The 12,155-nt window shown below is 37.3% G+C and overlaps 2 protein-coding genes across 2 annotated transcripts; both read left to right on the forward strand.

The window, feature by feature from the left end:
* Positions 6,125–7,059, forward strand: LOC107616239. The gene is made up of 2 exons (XM_016318223.2): positions 6,125–6,655; positions 6,754–7,059. The coding sequence occupies exons 1-2, from the start codon at positions 6,161–6,163 to the stop codon at positions 6,829–6,831; spliced, it is 573 nt and encodes a 190-aa protein (XP_016173709.1). The 5' UTR covers positions 6,125–6,160; the 3' UTR covers positions 6,832–7,059.
* LOC110267317 lies at positions 8,408–8,965 on the forward strand. The gene has a single exon (XM_021112573.1). The coding sequence runs from the start codon at positions 8,411–8,413 to the stop codon at positions 8,888–8,890; it is 480 nt and encodes a 159-aa protein (XP_020968232.1). The 5' UTR covers positions 8,408–8,410; the 3' UTR covers positions 8,891–8,965.

A 12,155-nucleotide genomic window follows, 5' to 3' on the forward strand; every position in this document is an offset into this window, starting at 1 on the left:
TTAAATATTTTCTCTTAATAAATATAAAACAAATAATATTAGAAATTTAGACCTTTTATATTTTTAATAAAAATATTTTAATTTATAATTTTAACTTATATTTTTAAGACACAACTTGTCTATTTGTCTTACATTATGAAGTGATGCACACCTTGAAGCATTAAACCCTTGACCTTTATATAGCTAATTAATAAAAATAAATTGGCAAAATTATCTATCAGCATACATGTAAATACACAAAATGTTAATTACTTGCAATATACATGTAAACACACATGCAACTTGCATTCACAATTTTTCTCTAATTTAAAAATGCAATCAAATCACTAATCAATTTTACGAATATTTCGTTGAGTTGATGTGTTTAGGTGTCGAATACATTTTGAATATGACATTCGTCTGACATACGTTTTTATGTATAATAGTGTCTTAATCAAAAATAAAAAAAAAATTTTGAACATAAGTAGCTCAACACAGTAAAGTGGAGCAAAGGAAACTAAGAACAACCAAAATAAACCATAAACATAAAGAAAAGTTGTAATCCGTTGTCATCTCCGGCATTGCCATCAACAACCAAACGGATCCACTCCACACCATTCCTTATAGCTCAAGAAGGACAGAATCTTAACTCCTTCAGCACTTGTCTCTACTCTATGGAAAACTCTACTATTCCGCTCCAACCAGATGTTCCAAATAATTGCGCAAAATCCTATCAGCCATTTCTTTTGCTCAGACTTCCCACCTGTTACTCCAGTCCAACTCTCAAAGAACTCTTTAACGATTCCTGGGATGGTCCAAGCTCGATCAGTGAACGTCAACCATGCACACCACACCTGCCACGTAAACTCACAAGCAAAAAATAAATGATGTACAAATTCTATGTCCTTTTTACACAACACACATATATTGTCATGATGATTAATAATGCCAAGTCTACTCAGCCTCTCCTTCGTGTTGACCCTGCCTACTAGCACAAACCAAGCAAATAGCTCAACTCTTGGAGGAACCAAGCTTCTCCAAATGGAGCTTGTGAAGTTGTAACTCATAATGTCAGCTGAGAGAGTCTCCTGCTGTAGCACCTGCACAAAAGAACTAGTAGAAAAAACACAATTTTTATCAAATTTTCATACAATTGAATCCTCTCTATCAACCGATAACCTCACAACCCGTAACCAGTTCTGAAGTTGGTTGAGCAGCTCTAACTCCCATTGGAGGAGTTCTCTCCTCCATTGGAAGTCCCATACCCACTCTAACCCATCCTAAAACCCACAGTCCCCTATTACGGATCCTTGTTGATTTGAAACAGAGAAGAGTCTCGGAAAACAATCTCTCAAAGAGCCACCTTGTAACCAAATATCCTCCCAAAAACGAATGTTTCTGCCATTTCCAACCTCCATAGACAGACCCCGGATCAGCATATCTCTTGACTGTTGCTCCTTAATATTAAGGTGGCAGATATCTTTCCACGGCCCCCTCTTGATGGTAGAGGTTGGCTTGATAACATAACAGTTGGGTCCAACTGATTGCAAGAGCAAACAACCCTCTTTCAAAGTGGGCAATCCTCCTTTGAAAAGCGCCACCACCACTTGAACAAAAGCGAGGCATTCCTAATTAGAGCATCTCCCACCCCCAAGCCACCTAGCTTTTTTGGCGCTTGAACTACCTCCCATTTCACTAATGGAATCCCGTTGTTCCCATCTTCTTTACTCCACAAGAACCTTCTTTGCAGTCCAATGATCTTTTCTGCAACCCCCTTTGGCATCTTGTACAGGCTTAAGTAGTAAACTGGCAGACTATTTAGAACAGATTTTATGAGGACCAACTTACCCGCTTTGTTGAGAGATCTAGCTTTTCATAAGCTCAGCTTGTCTTCCACTTTGTCTAGGATTGGTTTCCAAGTCTTCACCAACCGAGGATTAGCACCAAGAGAAATTCCTAAGTACCTGACAGATAAGACCGCTTCAGCACATCCCAACAGACCACACATATTCGTCACCCATTCCTTCTCACAGTTGACTGAAATTAGACTCGACTTCTCAAAGTTGATACTCAGGCCAGACATTAACTCAAAACAACACAGAAGCCTCTTATAATTCACTAGAGTCTCCGTTTTCTGTGGGCAAAAAAGAATTGTGTCGTCTGCAAATTGGAGATGCGACAATTCTATGTTGTCCCTTCCCACCAGCAGTAGAGAAATTCTATCATTTCTAACCGCCTCCCCCACCATCCTGTGCAGAACATCAACAACAAGAACAAACAGGAAAGGGGAGAGTGGATCGCCTTGCCTGAGGCCCCTCTCCATCTTGAACGGCTTGGTTGGTGACCCATTGATTAACAATGACATAGATGCTGTAGTCACACATTCCTTCACCTAGGTCCTCCATCTAAGACCAAAACTCATCTTCTGCAGTACTATATTCACAAAGCTCCATCTCACTCTGTCATAGGCTTTCTGAAAGTCCAGTTTAACAATTGCCGCTTGTTTCTTTCGCAGCTTAAGCCATTGGACTGTCTCACAAGCAATGAGGGCACCATCATGTATTTTGCGACCCTTTACAAATGCAGACTGAGTCTCTCCCACTAGATGTGGCATCACTGATCGCATTCTTCTTACTAACACTTTGGATATCACCTTATAGACACAGCCAACCATACTAATCGGTCTTAAGTCTTTGATCTCCTTGGCCCCCTCAAATTTTGGAGCTAGTACTACCCAAGTGACATTAACATCCACTGGTAGCTTAGCACTCTGAAAAAAGCCCAACACAGCTGCAGTAAACTCCTGACCAAGCTCATCCCAACATTTCTTTATGAAGTTCATGTTATAGCCATCAATACCTGGAGCTTTACTGGACTCACAATCCCAAACTGCCTCTCGTACCTCCGACGACGACGACATTTCCTCTAGAACTGCTGCCTCTTCGCTAGTAATCTGCTTGACTAGTCCATCACGGATCCCAATTAAAGGGGCCTGCTCCTGCCTATACAGCTCTTTATAAAAACCCATAATCGCATTCTTTATTTTGGCCTGATTTCGAACCAATCTTCCATTAATCACTAAAGAATCAATTCTGTTGTTCCTCCTTATTGTCGATGCTATGTTATGGAAATACCTAGTGTTCTTGTCCATATCTCTAACATGTTTGGACCTAAAATAAAATTATAAATAGTATATATTATTATTAATTAAAAAAATATTTTAAATACTTTATATAAATAAAATAAAATATTAAAAATAATTTAAAAAATAATTTATATTTTAATATCAATAAAATAATAAAATATCATTATAATTTATCTAAAAAATACTTTATATTTTATATATATACGTATCCTCGTGTCTTATCAAATTTTAAAATTCGTACATCGACGTATCTCATGTCATATCTTGTATCTGCGTTAATATCCATACATTATAGCTAATCATATATGTATATGCATTCAAATAAAAATTAATTTGAATTTTTTTTATTTGGTCATACATATTCACACTCTTCTAAAATTACTATATAACTCAAACTTTCTTAATTTATTTAATCAAAACTTTACTCTTGTATTTTCTTTGCAACTATATGATTTTTTTCTCTTTCTCTCGTTTTAGTTATCCATAACCTCTCTCCCTTTTTATTTAATTTCTTTCTGCAAATCCTTTGTTAATTTAAAAAACAGAAAATAAAAAAAAATTAAGTTGGTTGGAAATGAAATTCCGAAACTAAACCAGAGAAACCATATGACAGGAAATGATTATCCTATTCTCTAGTATCTTGTACTTCGATTCTTGATAAGACAATTCTCTAATCAATACAATAACCTTTGGATAACTGCAAGCCTCCTCTTCTATTCAACATCACTTATAAATGAATGCCTACCCAACTCTCAGAGCAAGCTGTTGTGGGATCATGGCATCATCCGCATCCACTAAAGTGCAAGAAAGTTCTGTTCGCCGAAGCCTCCAGTGTGCAAGAATGGAATCAATCCCCTTGATGCAATGAAGTGGCTGAATGGACCGTCCAAATCCAGTGTGCTTATGAATTGTGATGATTGTCACATTCCTTTCTTTCATCCTGGCAGCAAATGTCCCTGTTCCACCACCAATGTCAAGTCTGATAGGGATCGTGCTGTATCCCAAAATCAAGTCCTCCATCATCAAAGATCCACCTATCCTTTTCCCTTCTCTGTAGATCAAAGCAATTTTTACAGTACCTTTTATTGTTCTTCTTGAAATAAATTATTTTATTAATCCAAATCATCTATATTGAATCACTAAAAATATATTATAATGCAAAAGTGTACTTTGCTCATAGAAATCAGAAATTATTAAAAAGATTTGGATTTTGTAAAAAGCCTTCTGTATTTTTAGGTGGTTAAATTGCAACTCTTTTAATGGGAAAAAAGCAACAAAGGCGGCTTTAGTATATTGGAGACCGAAACACGGAAGGCACTATCTATATTTGAGCATGGCACCTATTAAACCCTAAATCCCAAATAAAATAGTATAAAGTCCAAAAAATAATATATCTAAAATTCAAAAGATAATTATGTAAAAAACAAAAGATAATATCTAGTTTTATTCTCATTTAATTTCAAATTAAAAGTAATAATGACTTATTTAATTTAGCATTTATAACAATAAATGAGATCACTATTATATAAGTTATTTAATTTGAAATAGCATAATTTGTGATTATAATTAATATATGTATTGCCCACAAACAAATTAGGAAATTAAAATAATTTTCTAACAATCTCCCACTTGAGTTATACATATATTCTTTCTTGATACAATCACGTCTTATAAACTTTATGCGCGCATCTAACTGCTATTTTTCTCATTACTTTAACAATCTGGTCGGTTTCATATATTAGATATGGAATTACCACAGTTCACATTAATGTCGTGACTAAACTAACTACCAATAACAGTTTTTATAAATATATGAAACAATGTATTTACGTCTTCATATTGGAAACAAGACAATTGCATAAATTTAAAGAACAAACAATTTATTTATGTAAATTGTCCTATAATTGATCACCTTTTGTCTAAATTAGTTTTGATTTTCTTTACAAATATAATAGTTTTAAATAATTAAAAACATGTAATCTTTTGAAAAAATCATTAAGAGATCAAAATACACATTTACTCTTGTATTTTCTTTGCAACTATATGATTTTTTCCTCTTTCTCTCGTTTAGTTATCCGTAACCTCTTTTTTTATTTCTTTCTGCAAACTAGGGGTGCACAAGATTCGGTCCGGTCCGAAGACCCAGACCGAATCCGATGACTTTGGGGTTAATTTGGTCCGGTTTTGTTATGGCCGGTTAGATCCGAGGTTTCAATAGATGGCTCCGGTTATTTATTAAATTGGGTTCGGGCCAAGACTCGGGTCACCCAGCCCCGATCCGTTGGACCCGTGTAGTTATTTGCTACTTAATATTTTGTTGTTATAGGTTGGTATGACACTATAAATTATTATTATTATGTTAATCTTGTGTTGGTTGTTAATTTTGTTTTAATTGTCTTTTGAACTTTGAATGTTTAATGTGTAATTGATATAATTATTATTATGAAACTTTAAATTATTATTATTAGATTCTAAATTATTATTATGCGAATGTTGCATTGTTATGGAATAATTATTTTTCAAAATTTAGAGGTTCAAAAGATGTAGAATCTAATTTTTGGTGATGTCGTGATAAAGTTGATCAAGACCCGGACTTCACCCGGTTTAAACCCGGCTTAAGTGTGGCCCGAAAGTAACACGATTTCATCGGGTTTAGGATCGGGTAAGGATCTCATAAATAGACCCGGTCATTATTTAGGGTCGGATTCGGATCACTACAAACCAGACTTCACCCGGCCCCATGTGCATCCCTACTGCAAACCCTTTGTTTAATTTAAAATACAAAAAATAAAAAAGAAACTAAGTTGGTTGGAAATGAAATTCCGAAACTAAACAGAGAAACTATATGAGAGGAAATGATTACCCTATTCTCTAGTATCTTGTACTCTCCGATTCTTGATAAGACAATTCTCTGATCCTCTCCTTGATCAATACAATGACCATTGGATAACTGCAAGCCTCCTCTTTTATTCAGTATTCAACATCATTTATAAATGAATGCATACCCCAACTCTCAGAGCAAGCTGTTGTGGGATCATGGCATCATCCGCATCCACAAATGTGAGCATGAAGCTTCTGATCGACACAAAGTGCAAGAGAGTTCTGTTCGCCGAAGCCTCCAAGGAAGTGGTGGACTTCCTTTTTAACTTGCTGCAGTTGCCACTCGGTGCAGTGGTGAAGCTTCTAACAGAAAAATCTATGGTGGGTGGCATAGGCAATCTCTATAAGAGCGTGGAGGGTCTTGGTGACAGTTTCATGCAACCAAACCTATCCAGAGATGTTCTGCTGAATCCAGCTTTCCCTTCATCGTCAACCGCCATCTCTGGTCTTCTTCTTCCATCATCAGCTGCTGCCACGGGAAAGGTACATGGAAGTAGTGGGTTTGTGAAAGAGGTTGTGACGTACATGGTGATGGACGATTTGGTGATTCAACCCATGTCAACCATTTCAAGTATTACTCTGCTGAACAAGTTCAATGTGAAGGAGGTTGGTGCCTTGCAAGAGAAGGTAGTTCAGCTTGGAATGAACGAGGTATCTTATCTTGTTATTATTTCTCTTGATTCATAATAAATATTAGTTTGTTGTTATTTTAGGTCCCGAAATGCATATGATGTGCGTCTGTTGTACAGGGCTTAAGGCTACTGAAGGCCTCATTGCAGTCTAAGATGGTGTTGACAAGCGTCTTCCTCAAGAATATAGACACATAAAGAGATATTCAAGTAGTTTCATCTATGAGCCTCGCGGTTTCAAATCAAATGTTAAGAATGCCTCTATTTTGTGTTTTGTTAATGTATGTATGTATTTTGAACGATGCATCCTATCCTTATGATGAGATGCTCTGCTCTCTAGTTGACTCAATATGTGTAGTCATAACTCAAAAGTAGCATTTCCTGTTGACTATTGGTATTACTATTATTATTATGTGGCATTTAACATTTCCTTGTTTGAATTTACAATCCTGAAAAGGTTCTTATTATTGTGGTAGGGTCGATATACAATAACATATATAATATTAAAATGTAAGAGGTTTAATTATTAGAAGGACGTGAATAAGATGACAAGCAGATAGTAGTGAATAAAACACACAGAGAGGAATTTGCATTTTTACTTTGTTGGTCAATAAACAATGAAGAAATATGTAGAATTAAATTATGGAACAGACGAACAGTATATGAAAAAATAGAAAAGCAATGAAAATATTAAATAATATAAATAATAAAATAAAAAAAAGAATTAAAATTAAAATTATAAATTAAATTATTAATTAATTATTTTTAATTTTAGATTTTAAATTTAAAAAAATTGTAATTAAACCGAATCAAAATTGGTACTGGTACTGTTACTCCTAGTAATATGCTAACCTCTTATTTTTTATTTGTGATTTTTCGTATGTAGAATCACTTCAGTGCCGCTGCACTTTTCTATTGTCCGGTCTAACACTGCCTAGCCTCTTGCCGACGTCGCCTAGCCTCTCTTCATCCCATTTGCATTCTGTTGCTCCCATTTGCACTCTGTTGCAATGTGAGATCGTGTTACAGCATTTTCGTGCAACTTCTTTTCTTCTGCCCATCCGCAGCCGGCCATGCAGGCCCCATCGCATTCTCGTCGTGTGCAGTAGTGTCGTCGATATCTGGTGCCATACGTTGTTACATTTTCATAGTGTATAACCGTCACATGCATGTAAATGAAGTCTAATTTGGATGAATGGCTTTGTGATGCTGGATCGTCATTTATCAATAACAAGTCAGATGTCTAGTACATTAGGTATACGGATTATTTATGTGGCTAGTTTGATTAAGTAGTTACTATTAATATATGTTGGATGTTCAATTCAATAGGTATGTAGATGGTTATGTTATAGGTATGTAGATGGTTATGTTGATTCTTAATTGGATAGTTATTTTTTTTATTTAGTTTACTCATACACAATTAACAATAACTGAATATTCAATTCATTTGATATGCAAATGGTTGTCCTAATATTAGAGTTTAAGAGATAATTTAAAAATAGAATTTTTCTTTTTTACTTTATTAGACTAATTCTAAAACCTATTATTCACATTGTTCACAAAATTGATTGTGTAGTTAACAAAACCGGTTAAATTATTAAACAGTTGTTGAAGATATTTTGAAGAGTTGAGATAACTATTAGTGGTATTGGAAAGGTAAGCGGTGTGGACTCTCGAGGCGCATGCATGCACCAATTAAATGGGATTTCCAGCTTCCTTCGTCTCTATATATCCCTTAAAAAATCACCCATTTTTACTCCATCTCTGTCTTTGAGGCATGACGACCAACACATCCACTAAAACTAGTTTGAGTATGAAGCTTCTGATAGACACAAAGGGAAAGAAAGTGCTGTTTGCAGAAGCTTCTAAAGAAGTGGTGGATTTTCTCTTTACCTTGCTTCAGTTGCCACTTGCTACCGTCGTCAAGCTTTTAACCAAGGAAGTTGCCGTTGGTTGCTTAGGTAATCTGTATTCTAGCGTTGAAAACCTGAACCATATTTACATGCAATCAAATCTATCTAAGGATCTTCTCCTTAGTCCAACCGTTCTTGGCCCTACTTCACCTTCCATCTCCTGCCTCCTCCCTTCAGCTGCTGGAATGATAACGCCAAAGCTGTACGGGTGCAACAATAGTAACTGCAATACTATATCAGATTTGTATAACTCTTTTTGTGGCACTTGTACGAAATATCCTTATTATAATACGACGAAGGAAACGACCTATATCAAGCGTAACACAACCAATCGATTGAATTGAGACCTCATGTTGTTTTGAAGTATTTAATCGATTGGGTATTATAAGCAATTGATTGAATTATTAAAAATTCACATTTTAGTCATCGTTTAATCAATTGGGTAATATGACCAATCGATTGATTTTTGTGAAAATCATGCTGCCTTGCAATTTTCAATCGATTGTTTTGTGATAACAACCTATAGTTGAGTTATGGAAACCTGAAATTCAATTGATTGTTTTGATAATCCAATCAATGACGAACGTCACGGATCAAATATAATCTTTTAATCGATTGGAATAGCCAAAAAGTTTATTACGATCAATGGAAGATTTAATTCGTTATTGTTTTTGTTTTTTATTGCTAATAAACATAATAGATTAATGATAAAATAATAATTTATAAAATAAAAAATAATTTTTATGATTAAATAAAATATATGGGGTTAATTTGTAATTAAAATTAGATAAGGACTATTTATCAGTTATTAAAAAATTTAAAAAACATATTTTATTATGGGACCATTTAATGGTCCAAATGTTCTGGGACCATCGAATCCTTTGCTGTACTTTTAAGTGTTGTTATGTTAGGTAGATTATTTTATGTTACCGTTTTTTAGTATAGTTACTGTTTATTGTCTATAAACATGTTAATGAATATAAGAAAGTATATTATTAGTTAATTTAGTCAGAGTTATTAGCTTGTGTTATAAATTAGAAGGTAATTAGTGGAATAATTAATTAGGTTAATTTAGATAAGAAAGAAACGTGAGCAATAAAATTTAGAGTGGAGTTAGTTATAAATTAATTAGTTACATGACGACGTCAGTTAAATATATAAGCTAATTTTCATTTAGTTTATTTTTTAATAATCTAGTGTGTGATTTTATTTTACTAGACTGTGTTTCGATGGAGCAGCATTTATTGGGTTATGAACATGAGATGTATAGATTGGATCACGTTGAGCACATTGCTGGGAGGCTTGATCGAGTGGTATGATTTTTTAACTTTTTATTTTATTTTATTGTATTAAATAAAAAGTGAACTTGCTATTATATTTCTTCACGGTACCTTTTTTTATTAATTTTTTTCCGTTTGGTAGGCGCCTCGGATCTTGCGCACCAGACAGAATTTGATGACACGGCCGCCGGAGCAGATTAGGCCATATCTGAGACGAGCTGAGTTTGAGTACGTGGCCTATATGGTCGAGTTCGAGCACGATTGGTCGCTTGCCTCGGCGTTGATAGAGAGGTGGAGGCCTGAGTCCCATACATTTAATTTACCGTGCGGGGAGATGACTATCACCCTGCATGACGTGGCCTATCAGTTGGGACTCAGGATTGACGTTGATCCTGTGAGTGGATGCATATGTGGGTGGGAGCAGCACCATCAAGGACCGACTATTGAGAAGTTATGTGAGCAGATTCTGGGTGTTGTTCCCGATCCAGAGGACAGACAGTCACAGACAAAGTGGACTGTGAAGCTCACTTGGTTCCACAACACGGTTTTTAAAGAGTTGGAGTAGGACGCCACAGAGGAGCGCCTGATGTGGTACACGAGAGGAAACATCATGCAGTTGATAGGGAGTATCCTCTTCCCCGATGCATCTGACTTTCGGGCGCATATCAGGTGGCTTCCCCTGCTGGAGGACCTTGATACATGTAGCCAGATGTCGTGGGGTTCGGCTGTGCTGGCATGACTGTACCGCCAGATGTGCCGAGCCACAGAGCATGGTCAGCGCAACTTGGGAGAATGCGTCAGCTTGATGCTTTCTAGGGCCTACCACCGTATTCCGTTAGTACGGCCTGATGGCTTTTATGCTCGTCGCTTTCCCCTAGTTGAGAGGTATTATAAACACTAACCAAAGTTATTCATATCATTATTAAGTTGTTTATTAATAATAAAGGATAAAATATTATTGTTGTTTGATCTGTAGGTGGATTCAATATTGGCCGAACAATGCTACAGGCGAGAGTAAGCTGAGGCAGTACAGGCGTACGCTGAACGGGATTCGGATACTGAAGGTAAGTAATTAATGTTTAGTTTACTTTTGGACATGTTGCATATGATTATCTGAATTTCGTTGTGCATCTGTGTTCTGTGAACAAGTTGAGTGGACCCCATATGCTGACCCGCAACTGGTTGGGCTTGTTCCACCGGCGATAGCAGAGGCAGATGCCTCGGCGGCGGTTGTATGTCTACTGCTTTGCTTCACTATCGTCGAGTGGCATCTGGTGGACCTGGTAGTACGTCAGTTCGGTGGCCTGCAGCACATTTCGACTAGGCCACTGAACATTGACGACATGCACAGGCTGGATGGGAGATTCAGTCGCGACGAGTGGTTCCCGCAGCTGCTTGGTGGCTGGCATGAGATGTGGGATGCTCGAGCCGACCATCGTCTGCCGAGATATCATCATATAAACATGCGTCCGTCATTCCCGTATATGACATGGTACCTGCAGTGGGCGCACACAGAGTTATTCGGTCTGGGTAATCAACACTTAGTCGCTGTTGGGGTGGTGCTAGAGGACCTGCCCATACATCATCCGCTTGCTCCAGACCTGCATCAGCCAGACGATGGTCACCTGCCGGAGCTAGAGCCAACTGCCGGAGGAGGGAGAGGTAGGGGGCGGGGGAGAGCCAGGGAGAGAGGTAGACGCGGCGGAGGGCACGGGAGGCAGGGTCCCGACAAGGTTCTCCGCGAGAGAGATCCTGTTAGCCCGTCGGCTCACGGTGCCGTGGATGCAGGCCAGACGGTGGGATCTATGTCAGGATCCGTTTATGGTGACTACTTGTCTTTGAGACCGCCTGGGCCCCATCATTCGGAGGCCGGGACCAGTCATCAAGGGTAGCAGCCTGAGGCGAGCGTTCATTTTGACATCGGCACCCAATTTCAGATACCTTTCAGTTCATCCGATCTCGGACTCCAACCCAACTACCAGCCCATACTGGATACGCATGACATGATTGATGTCACATTGATGGTGCCGAACTGGATGACGGGCGCCGTGCAGGGGGTGAAAACGGATTCGAAGATATGTTTACGATGCCACAGCAGATCCAGCCATTCTCACAGATGCACACTACACCACCTCAATCTGCATACTTATTCTTTCTCTCCAATAGGTCTGCTTTTATTTCCGAACTCATTATAGAGTTCGTCAGGGTGTGCGACGAACTTGTTCTTATTCCTAAAAAAAATTGTATCCTTGAAAATAAAGGTGAAAAATCTTTTCTAAGAAAATAATTAATTATTTTATTTTATATACGAAAAAAAATTTTATACATT

Source organism: Arachis ipaensis, chromosome B09 (genome assembly GCF_000816755.2).
Source record: "Arachis ipaensis cultivar K30076 chromosome B09, Araip1.1, whole genome shotgun sequence".
Taxonomy (NCBI): Eukaryota; Viridiplantae; Streptophyta; class Magnoliopsida; order Fabales; family Fabaceae; genus Arachis; species Arachis ipaensis.

Excerpts from the sequence above, each read along its gene's own strand:
- LOC107616239 (XM_016318223.2), top strand. The coding sequence starts at position 6,161 with ATGGCATCATCCGCATCCACAAATGTGAGCATGAAGCTTCTGATCGAC. Across the intron at positions 6,656-6,753 it reads TTCAGCTTGGAATGAACGAG|GGCTTAAGGCTACTGAAGGC; the intron begins GTATCTTATCTT and ends TCTGTTGTACAG.
- LOC110267317 (XM_021112573.1), top strand. The coding sequence starts at position 8,411 with ATGACGACCAACACATCCACTAAAACTAGTTTGAGTATGAAGCTTCTG.